Below are 21,010 nucleotides of genomic sequence, written 5' to 3'. Positions count from 1 at the left end.
GATGCGTTTTAATGTATGTCGTCCTTTGCTAAAGATGAATACAGAGAAGAGAAAACGATTTCATTGAAATCTGTTGCAATCAAGAGTCCGAACACTTTTTTATTCGAAAAGCTCAGTAACGAAGCGCTGAATACCAAAATAGCGAGGGGGGGGAAAAGAAGCCTTTTCAAATTCAGACAGCTTCACGCGGGCATATCCAAAGCCTGTGTCTGCGGACACCGTGTGTGTGTGCAGAGTGTGAGTGAGAATGAATAAAAAGTGAGGCTGTGAACGACTGGGGACTGTTTAAAGCAGAGGTGTGCGTAGAGTAGCAGGGGTCTGTCTGTCAGTCTGTCTTGCACCGTGGGGGGAGGGGATAAGAGATCAATAGGAGGTGACAGAGCATGTGGCATATGACTCCCAACAACCTGCCCCCTCACTCTGAGGGCCTTGTCATCCATACGCACCACTTACACACACACACACACACACAAACACACACACACACACACATACAAACACACCCTCCAGAAAAGTCCTGTCAACATCGGTCAAGGCGAGTCAGGAAGAATTAGCTGACTCTGGTTTATGATGAAATGTGCTGGGGACCTCTCAGAAAGCTATAAGCCGAGGTTTGGTCGTGCATGTGTGCATGTCTGTATGTGTGTGTGTGTGTGTGTGTGTGTGTGTGTGTGTGCGCGCTCCATTAGCCAGCTCTCCTCCTGGCCACCATATGCAGAGCTGGGAGCCCAGGCTGGCTCCATCTGTCGGGTTAATGCCCAGCCTCAGCCCCAAGCAGCTGGCCCTTACAAGCCTCATTATTCTAGCTGGGGCCATGCAGGAACACACAATCACACACACACACACGCATAGTGGACACACTTGATGGAGCCAAGGCCTATCACACAATGACAAAGTCGCCAGAGCTTGGGAAGGTGTTTCTGAAATTCATTTTGGCTGTCGGGTGCGAGATTAACCGGCGCCTACATGAATTCATTATTCTTAGTGGTCAGACAAGCTACAGGGGCAAGATACCCATCAAAGGTTTGGAGAGGAGAGGAAAGGAGAGGAGAGGAGAGGAGAGGAGAGACAGAACTTGCAAAATGTGCAGAATAAATTAAAATACATCAAAGGAGCAGTGAGCAGGGTGAAAAAAAATGGGAGACGACAGGTTGACAGGAGGAGCGAGGGTGGATACATGCACAGGTTGTGTAAATTTAAGTGTACATACAAATTTAAATGACAGTATGTACATGCACAGTGTTCAGGGAGGGGGGGATTATTTACCTATTAATATGTGAGCTTCCACTTGAAACTCGACAGGAAGGTAAAAATCCCCCAACGGGTCAGCAAAGATTCACCGCACAAACAATTTAAAGGAAAAGAGACATTCGCCGAGGCTGAATTATAAGCCTCTGTCGAGGTTTAGGTGAATCTCAGGGAGTGATTTAAAGTTTGGCGGATGGCTGTGTCGTGCATTCTTAATATACCGCAAGGAAATCGTGTTTGGCCAGGCTGAGTTTGTTATTCAGACCAGATCAGACTTGACGCAGGCGAAAAAGCACCTGGCAGAAGTGCATCACATCCAATTATAGCTAAAATATATGTTCGGCGCTGATAAAGCTCAAGAAGGCTACATTATAATTTTATGTTTCGTAACAACAGGTCTAATTGGAGCAGCTATGTCTTGCGTAATAAAAAAAAAAATGGCAGACAATCAGAATCCAGGGCTGAATCATTTCAGAAGGAAAAAAAACAACAAACTAAAGCTTTTTCATGGCGGAGACGACAGAGATATGTTCTCTGCCCTCAGCTGTCCCCCTTCACTGGAAACTGCTCTGCTATCAATGACACAATCTACATTTCTCAGGAATCACTGGGCAAAAGGGTCTATTTAAACCCGCTGTCAACAAACATTACAAACACAAAGCAACGGTCACTTTCTTTAACGATGTCAAATTAGATTGTGTCGCCATCATGAGAGCACGAAAGAATACACAATGAGTTGTCCTTGTACGCAAAAATAACACACTGAGCAGATGAAACGATACGGGATACGGTTTCCTCCCCTGAGTTGTAAATGTCCTTGATCGGGACAGCACAGTGTGAACTTATACGCTGAAGCCACCTGAGCAGAAAAGAGCCTGTGTTCTAATAAACAGAGTAGTAGAAATACAAACTGCAAACTGGAAAACAGAAACTCGGAATTGAAAACGCGCCGACACCTTTTCTTCTCTTGGAGTGAAAACAACGAATGAGTCACGTGAGTTACATGTTCGCTCCACTTTTTTCGATCTTCCAATAAACGCTTCAATTCTTTATTGAAAGGCATTTTTGAAAAATTGAGGCAGATTTTTCGAAGTGGTTTTAAGATGTCATCAACCTTTTCCTATGTGATATCCTAAAATGTTCACACATACATGTTGAGCTACTGTCAGGGTCGCCCGCCACAAGATTTAAATTCACCTGTGTGCATGCAGAAGTTATTCAGTTTCAAAGCTCTAGCGTGAAATAAGTTATGAAGCGGGTTAATTTTCTCGGCAGAAACATTTAAAAATGTAAATACCCTGAATATATTGGTATCAGTGTCATCAATGTCGGCTGGCGTGTGGTCTCAACACTAAAAAGAGGATTCCAGTGTAGGCGGCGCGATTCTAGGACACGAGGAAATAACACTCTGGAATCGCTCCCTCGCCAGTCTGCAACCATGACCTCAGACGGAGAGGAAGATTAATCACGGTGCTGATAAAAGCGACCCGGCTGACGGATGCATGACGGAACATTTCGCGGGTGGGAAAAAAAATGTTTTAAAGTCTCACCTTGGACAGCCCTCCTACGTCCAGGTAGAAGCAGATGATGAAGACGTTCCAGGCCACCCACAGAGCGGCCCATACTGTATACTGGAGGGCAGAGACACAGACAGATTAGCTCCATAGAAACCAGATGAACTGAACAGAACAGGATGTGACAGCTTCTGGAGAAAAAATGGCAGGTGGGATGAATGAGCTCCTGAGCAAAGACAAGTCAGGGACCTCGCTCCCCCATACTCAATCCAACACACACATATTCTCACATACAGATGCCTTAAAATACATATACAGTTCATACACACACACACACACGCACACACACACACACACACACACACACACACACACAAACACACGCACACACACCCTATTTTTTCCAGGTTCCGGTAAGTTCAGCGAGTCTATTTGAGCCCTGAGGGAGCTACAGGTTTTTTAAACAGCCAAGGCTGAATTAAGTTCACGACTTCGACCGTTTATAAAGATTGTACAGTCAGACAGCCGACTGTTGACAGACACAGAGTGGTATCCTCTGACAGGCAGAGAGAGAGAGAGATAGAGTCATCGCTGTGAACATTGCGAAACCCTCTGACTCACGGTGAACTGAGCTTTTAAAATGTCAGAGGCGTCGGAGGGAGAGCGATGAGGGCACCTTCGCAAGAAAAACATACATGTTGATTCACGAAACCGCTTAGCTTGCTCTTTCCCATTTTCCACTTGACAGAGGACAATAGCTCCACTTTCCTCTCCTCCCCTCAGCTCCCCGCTTCCTCTGTTTCTTCAGCTTATCCTGTTTGGCTCCGATTTATCCTCCGACATCTCCCCCATCTCTCTTTATTTACTCTCTCTGCCTCTGTCTCTTTGTCGCTCCTCCAATCTTTTTCCTGTCATTAACACCACCATCTGTGCTTCTGCTGCTCAAAATAGGGCTTTTAATGCCTTAGATGAACATTATGGCTTGAAATAAAAACCTGAAGTGCGTAAAAGAGCATTTATGGAGCTGCACCATGCTTTCTAACAAAAGGACTCGCACAGCACATGCTTTGCACCGCGTTACAAAGAATGACCTTCTCTGTCCAGATACTCGACGGCGAGTATAAATCTGATGAGCTCCTTAGCCCCCCACTCCAACACCCCCCCCAACCCCTTTAATTAGCCCTAATTACCATGGGATTAGAGTGATTTAAGGGTGTCACACAATGCACAAGAGAGCGCAGCACACTTTGCAATTAGAGAGGAAAGGCAACAACATGTCCGATCAGATGCACTGGCAGAGGACTAATGCAAAGTGATGGGACACTGCTTAACAAAAAGCGTGCGGAATAGGATTAATGCAGCAGACTGTACTGAGTTTCACACACACAACTAGCCTTCAGTTGTGTTTACTTACCACCACGATGTAGCGCGGCCGGTACTGGATGGTGCCGAAGAGGCCGAGGATGACGATGATGATGTGGAAGAAGTTGGCGAGGATCGGGGCCCACTGGTAGCCCAGGAAGTCGAAGACTTGCCTCTCTAAAGCCAACACCTACAAGGCGAGAGACAAAAACAAGAAGAGAAAGAGACAGATATTATCAAGTTGACATGTTCTGTGAACAAACTGCCTCTCCTGCTGTGATGATGAACTGCCAGGAAGGCATTGAGTTTGCCAAACCTGCACAACCGCGCAAAAAAATAAATAAATGGCAGCCTGCATACACAAACTGGCAACTTCATGTAGCGCTCGTTTACTGACGACAATATCGTTAAACCTCACAGCCACTGGCCTACAATCCTGCACTGAGCCGGTCGACAGCTTGAGCGTTCAGACTCCGACTGTGGGAGCGCCCAGAGGTGAAGACTTGAGGTTTTATAAAATAAACAATGACAGATTTATCGATTCAACCCCTGCTGAGCTAAAGAGGAGGCTCAGCATTTCCAACCTTCCTGCCAATGGCCTCCAGGAACAAGAATGGTATGGGAACCTTTATGGGAGGCGAATGCCTTCCTTAATAATACCACTGCAGTGAGCTTAGGTGCTTATAAAACTATGTGCTCACAGCCAACCTGCAAACATGCACAAGCACAAGCAAAGTTAAACCCTCTACAGTGAACAGCTTCGGGAGGGTTACTTTAACAATGTATTCTGATACAGTTAATAATTACCTGTGGAGTCAGTAACCTAATCCAAGTTTTGTAAGATTAAAGTAATGTAACTTGATTATTGTTAGTTACTTTTGGATTACTCCATTTACAAAAATTCAAGTAAAAACAAAAGCGAAGTTATAACTTGCACCATATTTTGATTTGACAAAAATAAATAATGGCAACATTCCAAACCAGTGGAAGCATTTTTCTTCACTGGAGGCCATGGTAATGAACTGGCAGCTCTAAGATTACCTGTGGTTTCACTTGAGACCAGAGAGAGATTCATTAAAGTTGGTGGATTTAAGAGCAGAGAGCATTATGTGACATTACCCAACACTGAGATGGGGGTCATGATAATCATGTAAAGTCAACAATCTTGGTCGATAATGAATATGTTTGGTTGGTCAGCATAAGGCAAGCCTGCAGACACCATAGCCTAAATCGAGAGACCAAACATACTCTTATTGGAAATCCCGAGTGTTTCAGAGTGACAGAGAGTCTGACTGTCATTACAGTAACCCACTGTCAATCCTCCCTGCCTGCCCTGTGGTGCAGAGGAGAGGGAAAGGCACTGCTGCCAGAGGAGCCGCCGACTCTTGTCTGTCTGTGTGCTGTCAGTCAAAGACCTTTTAGGCAAGTCTTGCCACTTGGCAGCCATCTTGTCAATGCCCCAGGGCAGTTATTTTAGGCAGTTATTTAAGTAGACCAGGCCCCTATCTAAACAAATGGTTAAAGAGCAACAACTCCACTATCAATAATGTATAAAATCACCGGTCAAATCTGAGAAAACCCCACCAATTAAAACGTTTTGTGACTTTACACTAACTTCTTTTAAGGCTCAATCCAGAGGGCCGCAACGCCTTCGGTTCATCCCACCAGAGCCCTCAAACTAATGTGAGTTCATTGTCTAATGTATAAATTCACTTCTCTTGGTAATCCCGTGCATTCCTGTGATATCTTCCTCTTCCACGGCCATTAGACGTCTGTCTGCAGTTCCACCAAATAGGTCGAGACTATCATGGATCTCAGCTGTGCGCCCATGTCAGTGCAACAATGTGACTGGCTGACGCTTGGTGTGAGAAGCGGACGATCGGAGAGGAGAGGACAACTGGGCATTACAAACTACAAAGTTAATGTTAGCGGACTCCATCTCTAAACTGACGATCGTTACAGTGGCACTCCTTCGAACCGTCGCGGAAAATCTGACCTGAATCCCTCACAATGAAACCCACACAGTCCAGCAGCAGCAAACACCCTAAAGAATTTGTCCACAGGCTCGTAAAGCCAACCGTGTGGGACAAGGAAGGTTTCATTTTTCACGTTACATTTTCATCTGCCCACATATGGCCAATAATAAAGTGATTCATACATGTTAATTGCTGCAATATGTCACACAGAGCCCCGTTTAAATAGTTTGTGTCCTATCTTTTAACGCCTCAGTGTCAGTGTCCTCTTTTTGTGCCTTTATCGGTTGCAAATTTGGTTTCGCTGTGAGAAAATGGATGTGTGGTGTCGTCGCATGCAAAAGTGTTAATTGGGTAAGTTGGCAGCCCTGTTAAATACTGTCATCCTGATAATAATCCCCATTTTAACAAACCTGGCAGTAGTCTGATTACATCTTTTCCTCTGTAGCTTTAACAGAATACAGTTACCTTGTTTTATACTAATCACCTGATGCCATTTCATGTGTTCCCTCATTTCCAAGCCGGCAATAAATGACAATAAATAGGGGAATTCCACCGTTTTCCCCATACAGCCTCACCCCATACCACTCCCACATTTACAACCGTTCCAGGCCAATGTTTCTCACTAAAAGATTCATTCATGATGTCCTCTCTGGTTGTTCCCATCCCTCTACCTGATCTCTTTGTATGCAGAATCTTGTGCAACAGCAAAAAAAAAAAAAAGAAAGAAAACAAAGCAATTTTAGTCCTTAAGAGTCCCCATTTGCATCAACTCAATTAGCATGCCATTTGGTGGAAAATACAGGGGAAGGGGGATTTCGGGTGGGGGTGGGGGGGCATGCAAACCATTTAATTAGAATTCCATTGCCAATCCAATTCCATTCCATTCCCAGTGTGTGAGTGTGTGTTTGTGTGTCTCGAGCAACGATGTGTCTCGTTGTGTGTCGACATGTCATTTCCAGCCAAGCGCTTGAAGATGGATGAGGGAGGGAGGAATCTCGTCTCTGCTGCAGTGATAGGAACGCACCACCGAGCACATTCAGGCAAACACACACGCACACACACACACACACACCACAGACTCGTTACACAGCCTTGGCTGCTCTTCTAAATGTAATGGAAATGTTACCAGCAACCCAATGAGACATTGTGACAGGCAGGGGAGGGAGATGATCAAATACTGAGTGATAATTAAAAACGAGCACTCCTTCGTATCGAGGGCGAGGGCAATAACTCCACAGACAGGCTGTGAAGTGACAGAGGGTGAGGTGAGTGAACTGCGACCTCCGTCAAGCATTATCATACCAGCGTCGGGAAGGAGCTAAAAGATAAAGCCTTCACTCATGTGGTCGGATGACAGATAATGGCTGGGAAACTAAATTGAGATGGATGGGGTGGATATCACCAATAAATGATAAAAAAAAAAGAAAAACAAAAAAACAACAGATAAATGGAGAGATGAGAGGAAACGCAAGGAAAATCGCAAACAACACATACTGACGTAGACTGACTGAACTCTCTCCCTCTTAATGACCTCTGTCTATTCCCTGGATAAAAGTGCTGAAGGAAATGAATAAAGTCAGGAGAGTCGTACATCTTCTGGTCAGCTCTGGGTCATGGTTAGAGCTCAATAAAACCCATGCAGGAGGACGTCAGCGGGGATGAGGAGCAGCCAGGCTGCATTTCAATTGGCTCTGGAGCTTACAGCACTGACCCTTCTGAACTGACAATATTTGTTGAGTTATTTTTCAGCTGTGGTTTTTCAGAAGCATGCCTGGACAAACACCAGAGACGATTCCTCTGCACTTTACGAAGATATAAGACATAATGCGCAATGCTAATGAGAATCAAGCCCCATGTCCTGACACCATCGAATCCAAAGAAGGACAAATGTGTGAGGGAGGCAATTTTGCATCTGATCGATAACATTAATGAGCACATTTTCAGCTGATTAGATGGACGTCCTTATTAGACAGGCAACCATCTGGGACCCCAACACATAAAGACACCTACAGACCTAAAGCTGCAACAGTGCAGTGACATTTTTATCCACATTAAGGAGAGCAGATTTAAACAGATGAGCAAGAAGCTAACTAGGGAACTGACAAAGGAAGCCCAAAGCCGCCAGTGTGCTTTATCAGAGCTGCTTATCAGAGGGTCAACTTCACTATTTTTTCTTTTTTTAAAAACTTTTTTTAAATTAATACAGCTACCACTCGCCACTCGTAATTATACATGAGTGCACATGACCACCATGCTATGGCTGTATTCCAAGAAAGACCATCTGAAAAATGTGCACAATTATAAATATATTCTAAAGAGACAAAAGAAAGAAAAGAAATAGTAAACGCTGAAACATTGTCACTGGCATCTATACAGCTTGCTACTGTTCCCTGTTTTCCAGCATGTTCATGACTTTAAATATGAGACATTATAAAGAGAATAGAAGACAAACTCATGGGCAATGCCAATCAGGGTCAATCTTTTTTTTAATTTAGCAGTAATCCTTTGACGATTTGTCAAACCAAGGTCTAACATTGTCCCTTAAGTTGTAGCGTCCTGCACACAATAACAGACAGAAGACAGGGTACACTTGTGTGCTCATGCTGAAGACAGTGGAGCTGAGCTCCCAGAATGTCCCTCCACTAATCCTGGTGATAAAAAGAGAGATCCAAAGACTGCGAAATCTGCTAAAGAGCTTTTATTCTATTTGGCTGGATGAATGCAAATCGCCTCAAGGTCTTATCTGGGTGTACTTGGTGCTAAATGAGGGAATTCATTTTGATTTGAGGTGAAGCTCATTTACATCTTTTCTTTACCAAATCAGCAAAGTACATTTTGATTAAAGTATTGAAGTTAACTGTCAAATAGCATTGGCACGAATGTAAACTGTGTTTGGGGCTGTTGTGGTTAAGTTTGACTTATACTGTGACCTTTGTAAGCTCTGATGTAATATGAACTGTACAATGTGCTCCTTCTGACCAGATGTGAGTTTTCCCACACATACGGTACCGTTTCACATCCTATTGTTTACAGCAGATATTGTATAAGTTCAGCACGACTGTAACGATAACTTGTTTCATGTCAGCATACAGGAAGCCTGATGTAGGTCATTGTCCTCTGAATCAGTTTGTACTCAACACAGGAAAAGCAAACCAAATGTCCAGTAAAGATAACCGACTACACCATGTTATGCAAGTCAGCAAGGAAAACTGTGTTCATGGCTCATTCTCGTTGGGATGAGTCAATAACACGTATATGTCTGATTCTGGGAAGCAGAATAAGTCTTTGGAAGGTTTCTCAACAGTTCGTTAAAACGTTTTGTGTGTTGCAACACCTTTTAAATCTTTGGTTCTCTCATTTGTCTTCTTCCCTCTTTTTTGTCTACACGCTAAAGCTGCAACGACGGCTCGATTAAGGCAATAAATCTAATCTATTTTGAGAGCCTATTAGTCGTTTTGAGCCATTTTTTCAAGCAAAACTGTCCGACATTTTGATTCCGGCTTCTTAACTGTAAGGATTTGCTGCTTTTCTTTGTCATATATGAATGTAATTGAGGAGTATTTCGGTTTTTGACTGCTGACCTGATAAACGAAGCAATCTGAAGACGTCACTTTGGACACTTTACAGACTAAACAATTTGTTGTTTAACTGATAATGAAATAATCTTTAGCTGCAGCGCCACTACACACAGCTCACAATTATTCTAACATTCACCGAAACACACACTACGTCCTTCACACACATGCATTCTACACAGATAGCCGAGCCAGTGCAGAGCAATAGTCATGCTAATGAGCGCGAACCTTCATCCATCCAATGCACATACTTTAGATCCCTCGGTGTATTCATTACACACAGCCATGGACCCTTTCCCTGAAATATTTCCAGCAGTCATTGAATTAAAGAAGTGTATATGCATGAGGGGTGTGTTTGTATGTGTATGTGTGTGTGTGTGTGTGTGTGTGTGTGTGTGTGTGTGCATTTGTGCCTATGCGTGTGAGCGTATCCTCTCCTCTGAGATACTGTAGTAAGCCTATCACGTTCACTCCTAACTCAATAATCCACCAAGATGACAACAATCAATCAAGGATGGAAAAGTCTGTGCTCACCCGTACATATATTCAGGCCCACGCGTGCGCGCGCGCACACACACACACACACCCACACACACACACACTCACAATCACACACACTCACAATCACACAAACCCATATGGCACAATTAGCCCACAATTCATAGGAAGCAGGTTACTGGAGAGTGGGGTACAATTTGATCAAAAGATACCAACGCTCTTCCAGTAAGAGTGAGCCGGCTGCATAACGTCCGTAAAAGCCTCCCACCGACCTCCAGCGAGCACAAATCACTCCCTCTAGGGTGACGGGATCTCTTAGTGTGTATTTTGGTTTTGGGTGTGTATATGCGGAGAAACATGTTGCCCACACATACCACTCCACCCACCATAAATAGCAAGCAATTAGGGGGTGGATACGACAGCAGGATGCAACAAGCCCCTCTCTCACCTCCACCGCTGCTAATCCTTTGTTTGCTCCCTCTGTTCTCTACCCCAAGCTCTCAGAAACCATCAATTACTCTCTCCTTCAACCATGTGATACCAGGTGATTAACAAGGATCGTAGACCTCAATCCTGCCGCTTTAGACGACGTCAACTCGTGCTCTCTCTCAGTTTCGAGAGGTGTGGCCCGAAAAACAGAGCAGAATAAAGAGCACACAAGTGGACACACAACACCGCACTGCCGACTTTCCTCAACATCCCAAATAAAATCAAGAGAAAACCAAAAGATTACGAACATCACCGCTTTTATTTCGCGTGCCCCGAAGAAGAGGAGAGCAAAGTGAGCTCCACATGAAAGAGTGAGGAGAGGATCAGAGCGAACGTGTCTGAGAGGGAGAGAAACGTTTGATTCGCATCATCTGATAGCTAATTAAGATGAGTGTGTGTGCTTGAGATAAGTTGCTGAAAAAAAATGCCCGAAAAACAGTTTGCTTTGCCGAGGGTTTTAAAAAAACAGGAACCGCAACATGAGGCAGGGTGGCTCGACAGTTGTTTGCTGATTCATAAATCAACTGAGTCGTCACAAGTTGGTGGTGTGCGGTGGTCGGACACACCTCCGCAAGAGGTGTTAGGTGTGAAAGGGAGAGAGGACGTGATGAGGCTCCCTCAGAGCGAGAGGACGGAGGTGACTGGTGAGCCTCTCATTTTCAAGCTTAGCCTCCGGATACTATAAATCACATCAGTGTTTCTCTTTCAGTGTGCGCCCTCTGTGAAATGTCCTCTGATAACATGTTACTGAGTGTGTCATCACGATCTTGGCTTTGAAAAGCAGGTCTGTGTGTGTGTGTGTGTGTGTGTGTGTGTGTGTGTGTCAGAGTCCATTCTGTATGACTTCAGGGTGCATGAGTCAGTCGCGTTCGAGCACTAACTCTGACTAACAGTCAGGCGGGGGATGACATTGAGGTGTGGCAGGAGATGTGAGGGGCGAAGCACAGCAAACTTCTGCTTTCTCGTTATTTTTCTGTTTTTTTTTTTTATCTCAGCGGCTAGGCTAATGGGTTGTTTTTACTGAGTCGTACAAAAAGCGCATTAGCCAATGAGGCCGTGCCCGATAAAAGGATAAGATTCAGAGGGGCAATTTGTGTGCGGTATCCAAATTACCAGTTCTGTTTCATATCGTATCGCACTCCAACTGGCAGACACGCTTTGCTGCCCGCTGAGAGTCACTGGGACAGACAAACATTGCACATGATAAACAGACAAGCAGCCTCTGATTAATGGCCTGCCTCTTTTACTGGCTTTTCTCTTCATATAGTTTTGACATTGAAAAGTTTGTTTTGATTTCCCCTTCACAAATCTGCAAATGCTCTAGTTGCAGCTGTAAGCCCTGGAAGTCAGTCGTTAGGAATTTGGATGTTGGGTTCTCCACAGTGGGGCGCAGCACAAGTCTAATGGGTCAGGAGATGGTATGGTACAATTTCCTTGTTTATTGCTTGGTAAATTATCTCTTCAAGGCCCTACACAGAGGGAACCATTGAGGTTCACTTGGTTCTAAGGAGCCGAGAACTGAGCTTAGTTCTGTGTCAGACGGGGTACAAATTATACATAATCTAATCAGGCCACTTTGGGTTTACTGTCACGGCTCTTTCAGGAGTGTGTATCAATATGCCTAATTCCTCAGCGTACCCGGATGGATCCGAGTGCACAGTGTCAGCCATGATCATGTTGTACGTCATGATCAGTACAGGGGCAAATATTTTTGGGAAATGGGTGCCAAAATGTAAAATATCTTCATTTAATCAAAGTGATCATCTTCTGTATATCTGTCTACCAATATATAGCATCTAAACGAATAAGTGGGTCCAACATTTTGAATCTGTGACAACCCAGACACATAAGAAAGGGGCCACGCCAAGAGACATGCCTTTTAGCAGCCGAACCGGGAAGGATATTAGCCAGCGGGGAGCAAGATTCACTACAGTTTCGACCAATTTGGAGCTAGACCTCTGATAAGCATAAAAGAAGAGGACATCACGCTAATGCACACGATTACCAAGCAAGGTGAGGTTATTCACAGATTAGACATTAAACCCACAGATGTTTAAGTGCTCTGGTGGGCTGACCTGACAAAATCACACTGTACTGAGCTGTAAAACGAGTTGGTGTCATGAAATCATGCGCGTCTATAAGTATAAGTATAAGTATAAGTTATGGCTCTCTCCCCATTCATTTAGATAGATCCCTGGTCTCGTTAGCCCAAAATAAGCTCATAGGGGGTGTTGCAAGGATGGCTGCCGAGTGGCAACGCTTGCCTAAAAGACCTCTAAGATGTACATAACCTGTGGTGCGAGGTCACATGCATGCACGGCTTCATTTTAAGGGGCCATGGGCCAATAAAGGTTAGGAACCACGGCTGTAACTATCGCACAGAACTGGCCTCTTGTGATTAGTTTGCTGAGTACAAAGAGGAGACAGAAGGTCTGTCTCAGCAGCATTTTAAACAGCATGCTACATTGTGTGTTACACGCATACTCAAAGAACTTTTGTTCCTCTAAGTATTCCGACAGAAATCAAAACATCTTATTTAGTCAAAATCTGAATAAAGATTGACACAGAGTCGAGCTATCAATCAGAGGCCCACATAAATATATATATATATATGAATATATAAAATATATTCTCTGCCCTGGCTTGTCTTTACTCTGTGACTCCCGGCAGGCAGTAAAGTACTTCTCAAAAACTTTCTCCAATCCAATTTTTCACCTCTCGCCTGGGTAAAGTCATTATACTCTGGTGCCTGCCTGGTCCTCGTGTAACTAATGGTGCCAATCTCAGTATGTGTGTGATGATGCCTGTGTGTGTGGCTTTCACAGGGTACATGGAGGGTTGGATAGATAGATGGCCCTTGGTGGTGCCTGGTCTAGCAGCACTGAGACAGGGATTAAGAGGTAGGGTGCCTTCATAAACCACTTGCTGCTCCACTGTTTGAAATATGGACTGCGCAGTGAAACATGGTGGCTTGCTCCCTCTGTACTCCCTCTAAGTACCACTTGTTTTAGGTGCCAGTGCTAAACAGACACTGAGTGAAGTGAGTGCACGCCGTCGCTCTGTTTGGAGACTACTAAAAGCCTGTGAATGAAAGAGCTCTTTATTTAAGATGAAATATGTTAAACTTCCAGTGCTCTTAGTGCTAATAACATGCTAATCTCTCAGTGCTATTGGGGACACACAACACACAAATCCGTCCCACTGAAAGAAACATGATAAAAGCCACAGCTTTGAACCGAGACTCCCTCTGGACACTGGCACTCTACTTTAAACTTTTTGTGGTCTGTTGTGTTGCAGTGTTTATTTCTGCTACTGTGGCTCATTCTGAAATCAAGCTTTTTAAAAATCTTCTGGACTGAAGAACAGCTGTGTTTAGTTCAGTTCAGCTGAATGAAGCTCTGCACTCTCTGTATACTGCTCATGTCCAGACCAATTGAGAGTGCATGCCCTGTCTGATCCGTCTACTGGGCTTGTTAGTGGTCAAAGTTGTCCCACTCTAAGACACACTGATCTTCTTTTTTATTTCTCCATCTGGTTTCGTAATGAGAGTAAAGCTAGAATGCAGACAAATCGATACCTAGCACTGATGAAACGATGGCCCCCATACAAAACTGGGCTGTAGAAAGCCAGAGAAAGTGGAGGAGAACTAGGCAGAATCAGCACCGCCTAGTTTACACAGTTTGATCGGAGTTTGGTGTAACACCCCTCGCTGAATCCAAAAGAGATAGAAGCCACACTCTGTCTTGATCTGAGATTTTCTGACCGTTAACCTGTCCCACGTCTGCCAGCGTCTGAAACGGCTTTCATTCACGATAACAGCAGTCTGTGCAAAAGTGACTATACACCATTCTGAGCATTTGAGCACAAATATCAACAAGCCGACTTGACGAAGAAGCAAGGTTCAGTGCGATATGACCCAAATTCATACACTGCGACAGCAAACATCCTTCCTCACATGGCTGAAATCTCTTGTAAAACGCTTATCTTGCTCAGTCTCTCTTCCTCCCCTTTATCGCTCTTCCTCCACTTTGCCGTCAGCCAACGTTTCCTTTCAAGTTTATCTGCAAAGGTGGCAGCAATGTTTGGATTAATAGAGGGCTAATTTAGACTTTGCTGCATCAACTTGAAGAAGCAATGCCGCAGCACCGTGTTGTTGTGATTTCTGTCTCAACCCGGGGGATTAATGTCACTTGTGAGGTTTTGTCTCCTTTTCTTGTGCCTCAAAATTTCGCCGTTTGTTGTGTGGGTGTCATATGGAAAACGAGAGATGAGAGAGCAGACTGCACCGCACACAGATACTTTGATTTCTCGGAGGAGCTGACAGAAGAAAAGCAGGACAAGAATACAGCGCTGGATAAAACCCAAATACACCAACAATGGATAGGATGAGTAGGGAAAGTGACGAAAATGAGAGCAGCTTAAACCAGCCAATCCCGTCTCCCTCCCTGCCTCTCCATGTCCCAGATCCAACAAAAACTGTTTAGGTTTCGCCCCAATTAACAAGTAGGCAATTTAGCCGCGACAGAGGAAAATTCTCATCAAGTATACGCAGTCAAGAACGGCAAACAGCTGTCAGCAAGCCTGTACCCCTCTGGCTCTGCTTTCCATAATTGAGTCAGTAATGTTGCTCTTTTCATCATAATACCATCGCTCCTAATCTTTCATCCACCAGCAGAGGAAGTGAGCGTGTGCATCTCTGCTGTCCAGCCGTTTGATCACACAACGCAATTAGAGCAAAAAAAAACCATCAGCGAAGTCATCAGCCGCTTGTAAAACAAGGACCGAATGCCCAAAACAGTCGGGGGATTTGAGTGAGACGAATATGCTTTACAGCCATTCAGCTGAATGTGATCTGTCAAGATAGTCATCCCAGCTGTGGTGCTCCCAAAGCAATTTATTCGATGCCACACCATAACAAATGACACCGGCGAAACCACTGGAATGGAAAGAGAGAAATGGGCTTGCAAATAGTTCTACTTTTATCTCCATTATAGCTTAATATTGCAGTGTCACTGAGGTGGAACACACACAGGCGCGCTCGCGCAGGCCTCCGCGCGGATGGGTTTATGCGCACGCACTCACATTTCGCCAGCCCAAGGTTTTTCACTATGACCACATAATTAATGGTCTGTTAAATTGAAGACATTAAAATGGCTAACAGTTGTAAAAGGGGCCACCGGGGACAAAGAGGAGATGTTTTTTTTCCTCAAGAACACACATATTATTATAAAAACCAACATGCACGGAGCAAGGGCAGCGACTCCAAACTCTGGGGAAGGTCGAGGAACAAGAGCGAGGTCAGCGCCTCCACTCAATTAGCATAAAATGTGTCTGGTTTAATCTCTGTTTACCGAGCAAACCTCAGAAGAAAGCCTAACATAAGCAGATTTCAGTTAAAGCTGGTCCCAAACAAACCGCTCGGCTGCTATCTGACTGGTTGCTCTGTTACATTTTGGGTGGGGCTGGTTTTGTGGTGCAGTTAAAAGCTATACATGCGAGCAGAGCTATGTTTAGACTGACAGTTGTTCTGAGAGCAGGATGTGTACCGAGGACCCCCGGAGGTCTCTTCCCAGCACTCCCGAGCATGCTAACTCAGATTTGCGTCACGCACTCCCATGTCTCCCTTTCTGACAGGTTGATTCTTATTTCCTGCAGGCTCTTCAGCATCTTATTGTATACATAAAGGTTTCTGTGGTAACAGTGCACCAGAGCGAGGGAGGTGGCAAAAGAAAGAAGGGAAAAGGAAAAGCTAAACATAGAGACCCCGGGTCTCTGGGGTCGCGCTCATAATTGGCCCAGTGTGAGAGGTCGAACCGCCGCCCATCCCCCGTTTTCTCTCCACCTTCCTACGTGCATCTCCCCTCAACCTCCAGTGGCTCTGCCTGCTGATAAATCAGATGCTAATCAATAATTCAAACATATTCATATTCAAGGGGGGGTTATGGGGAAGAGGATGGTTGGGGGGGGGGTGAGAGAGAGAGAAGGAGATAACACAAAGCCTTATTGTTTTTTAACAAAGGGTACATGTTAGGGGCGGAGCATGAACACACACATTACACATTCAAGCAGTGCTCCTCACCCCCGAGCACCCAGGTTGCATTCGGCTCTCAGGTGACGTGACGACACACTGGAAGGAGCTCCAAAACTTCAGCTCCGGAAGTGTGCCTGTGAATTTATTACGCAGTCACCTTGCCTTGTGACCTACAACACATTCTCCAAAACACAGTGAGGCTGTTGTTTAATCTACTCTTTTCTGATGGGGCTGATACTTGCGGCTAAGGCCAAGTAGGACCTGTCAGGGTCCACTCCTCTGTGGATGAGTGGTGTTCTGGCGGAGCAATCAACACAGCCTGGGTCAAGACCACAATCAGCACTGAACACCAGGGGTTCATTTGACAGCAAAAGCACAGCGCTATCTCTCTCTCTCTCTCACACACACACACACACACACACACACACACACAAATTCACCAACAGTACATAATTATGGCGACCTGCCTGGCCTTCAAAATTAAAAGGATAAGGGCCCAGAGACAATTTAAGACAGGATTAATTAAGGCCTTCCTTTCCAAAATCACATAGTCTACTGGTTCTTCTTTGGTACTCGGTTTCTTTTCCACACACATGTGGTGGCTTGGCTTGCCTTGGCATGACTTGGCACGTAAGCTCCAGCGCGTCAATCCCCTTCACAACAGGGTCACAGGCTCGAAGGTGCACTTTAAACTGATGATGCTCTTGTCATCGGTGTTGCCAGATCCAGCATGCGACACAAGCATCTAGGTCTATGGAAACAAGCCCTTACCAAGCCACTTTACCCTAATGTGAGAGAGAAAGAGGCCATTGATTAATGTCTTCTGTAAATACAGTATCTATATGGCTGTATTCAGACCAAATCCGGCAGTGCGGCGAAACACCGCAGAGTTGTGCGGCAGTGTAGGAGTGTCACTCTACGGCCTGTGTGCGTGACGCGCTGTGGACTTTAACCACCCCTCGATCAGTTTGCTGAAAGGAGAAGCTGATGTTGTTACGCTCCACGCATGGTGGTCCCACTGGTTAAAACTAGCAGTGCACAACCCAGATGTGAGGCATATCATTAGGGTTTGTTTTAAAAAAGGGGTGCAAGACCAAACAAAGTGATCGCAAGTAAAGCATGGTGCTACACATAAAATGTTACACACTATATTCATTGTGGCTTTTCAGTCGTGCTGGTCTGATCGCCAGCTTATGCGTTGGGTCGCGTGATGCCGGGCTGCGTCTCTCCAAAGAACCCCCCTGTGGTCATCACCACCACACCCAAAACACACTACCCTCATTAAAATGAATGGGAATACCTGCGTTTTTGCTGAAACGGCGGATTTCGTGTGAATCCAGCCAGTCAGTGTCATCACAAACATTAGCATCCTGCCACCTTGAGGCTAAAGAGGTTAGATTGAGCTAAAACTTTCTGACTGACTAAGTTTATTAACCATAATCTATACAGTAATGGAGATAACCCTGAGCACTTACTGGCGCAGCTCCATTTAAACCTACTTTACAACGTAAGAAATTAACTAAGAAGCCAGCGAGCATATTGCTGTTGGCATCTGTTGGCATTTGGCTGGTTTGTCGGGAGCCCGTCTCTGTCTGACAATCTGTGTCCAACACACACAGACTCCAGCTCTTGTATCTGCATGGGCAATTCAGATAGGGATGCTATCTTATTCTGATGCCATCTGTGCGAGCCAAAGCAAACAGTCAAAGGGAAAAAAAATGTGTTTTTGCTCACAACGATATGAATCAGCGTCCAGAGAGGTTTCACGATAACTTAATAGCCTGGCCCAGAGAGGCGAAGACACACGGAGAGAAACAAAAGAGATAAAAGAGCTGTGACCATCCACTCTATATCCCCGCTGGCCTATCTCCTCCATCAACCTGGCAGTGCCAAGGAAATACAGTTCATTATCATTGATCACACCAGACTCCACACTCACACAGACACTAAAGAAGTTACACACACATGCCTCCACAAAACACCCACCAAAATAGATACCATAAGAAGATGTTCCCAGCATCTGTAACTGATGAAATTGAAATCTTCCCGCTCCTGCCGAGAACATATTTCATATAACAGGTTTTTAATACATCACCTCTCCTCAAGAACTGGCAACACACACCATGATCACACAGTGGCAGTAACTTTCACACCCAAGTCTGCCGGCCCGATAAGAATACAATGTTTTATTTCCGTGCAGGATGCCCCAATTACAGCTGTGCGATGCATTAATATTAAAGCTTTGGGCCGAGACCTCGTGTTTGTACGTGCCTGTCAGCACACATGTAGATTGGTGAGTTGGGGGGGAAAAAAGACATCCAGCATCTCTAAGCTCATGAATAATCAACAGGAAATTTGAATGTTAGTACTTCCATAAAGTTAGCAGTGGAAGCGGTGAAAAAAAGAAACCACAATCTAAATCCTTTGTATCGTGTGGGGAGATGGTGTGATGCCTGCCAAGCGATAATGTCGTGCCTTCAGAGATAACACTCTTCAGGAGGACGCTCTCTCAGGCTTCTCAGCTAAAACTTTTCTTGGAAGCACTTTGGTTGAACCCATTCTTCTTCTCTGAAGCCTTCACTACAAAGTTAGTATATTCTCTAGCTATGTCATCAAAAGAGTGGAGGAAAAAGTGGGCAGCGTGATGCAAGATATGACACACATACGCGCTCGCACAGCGCTCGTGGGTAGTCTGACAGTAGTTTTTTTAACGGTGTGGATTAAGGATAACTTGCAGATTTCTGCCACCACTTCACTGAAACCTGTCTCCCTGCGACAAATGAAGCCGGTTACTGTGACAAAATGGACCCCGGTTTCTTCTCCTTGCTCATGATCAAACAAAACCCTGTCCAGCGCTTTCCTGCATTTCTGTAATTTTGTCAGAGGCCCACAAAGCTTCCACTTCCTCCCCTCATACGAGGGCTGTAATCTTTACCCTACTAACCCATAACTCACAGTTCAAAATGCGCAGCTGCGTCTGTGGGTGTGTCTGAGTGAGGCATGAAATAGTGTCCGGGTCGCATCCGTCAGTGCTGCCAGTGCAGTTATGGCCAGGCATTTTCAGGGTCAATGTTCAGATCCGAGCTCATTACCCTTGTTCAGTGTGATTATGTGTGTGTGTGTGTGTGTGTCTGCCCTTTCCCGGCAAAACCACCATGACCGGACTAGGAGGCCTCCTTCATCAATCACCCAGTGTCCGCAGAGCCGCATTAACCATCAGCCCCATTCAGAACAACGTCCCTCCTCATGGCCGGTCTCTGACATTCGCAATATGTCTGGACCAGGTCCCATTTCTGACCAATCGAAACGCGTCCACTGCAGGTCAGCTTCAGGTCAACGCCTCAACAACAAGCAACCCCGTTGAGACAAAAAAAAAAACGAGCTTGCCTGTGTCTCGGAGTACAAACAAATCATTAGACAGACGGGGCTTCCTGCCAACGCTTGCCATTCTCTGGGGCTGATCGGGGTTCTGACAACGATCCAGCCCTACTGTCTGGAATAGTCAGGCTGCAGAGGGAAGAGGGAACAGAGGCGTTCCGATCAATACAGGCTCATTATCTGTTGCCTTCTGTCCCAGAGAGATGAGTCCCACCGCTCGGCCTGTTGATGAGGAAAGCGCACCACAATTCAATTAGGGGATGGCCGAGATGCCAAAAGAGGTTTGATCAAAGCACTCTGCCTGGCTAATTAGCACACACAGCGGTTCACAAGAGCTATTTTTACATCTGAGGAGCAGAGTATGTTGTTTTGTTAATGGTAGTTTTACCCTGTAATGGACTGGGAATAACCTGGCTCATTGTCAATGCATAGGTTTCAGCCAGGGGAGCGTGGGGCGGAGGGGGGGGCTGTGCTGTTCCGCACATGTATATTCATGCAAACGTGCACGCACAGGCACACATAGACAGGTGCTCCGCAGACTACAACCTGATGACCTTCTCGAAAAGGTCACCCGGGGTTTAATGCAACCCCTCTTTGCGGGTTAAACTCATCAGAAGTGTGCAGGTGTGCGGTGTGTGTGAGTGTGTGTCCCTGCAGACAGGAAGTGTCAGGTCGGCCAGAAATAGCGCCGGGGGAAAATAAAGCTGTTTCCAGGAGTCTTCGGGGACTTTTTCGGCAGCCCGCTGACAGCTTCATAAACCTCTTAATAAATGGCCGACCTCCTTCTCTCTAACGATGCAGACAGGTCCGAAGTCTGGGAAGGGAAAACAGGTGTGTCCCTCAAGGTTCATAGCTCTCCGTGCTTGTGCTCGTGTGTGTCACAAACACTATGACGAGTAAAAATCGAGTGAGACCCGATTTACTCTACTCATGTAGACA

The 21,010-nt window shown here is 45.3% G+C and overlaps 1 protein-coding gene across 3 annotated transcripts in view; it reads right to left on the bottom strand.

Annotated features, from left to right (window-relative positions):
- Positions 1–21,010, bottom strand: part of nkain4 (sodium/potassium transporting ATPase interacting 4) — a 69,721-nt gene that overhangs the window by 29,876 nt on the left and 18,835 nt on the right. For all 3 annotated transcript variants that reach the window (XM_030424058.1, XM_030424057.1, XM_030424059.1), the window contains exons 2-3: positions 4,177–4,314; positions 2,799–2,879 (exon numbers count right to left, since the gene is read on the bottom strand). In XM_030424058.1, the coding sequence (XP_030279918.1) occupies positions 2,799–2,879; positions 4,177–4,314 (219 nt within the window). The remainder of the gene's footprint in view (positions 1–2,798; positions 2,880–4,176; positions 4,315–21,010) is intronic.

This window comes from Sparus aurata, chromosome 7, assembly GCF_900880675.1.
Source record: "Sparus aurata chromosome 7, fSpaAur1.1, whole genome shotgun sequence".
In the NCBI taxonomy this organism is placed as follows: domain Eukaryota; kingdom Metazoa; phylum Chordata; class Actinopteri; order Spariformes; family Sparidae; genus Sparus; species Sparus aurata.
Note: the sequence above shows the minus strand (reverse complement) of the source record. Positions and strands in the feature narration are given on the sequence as shown.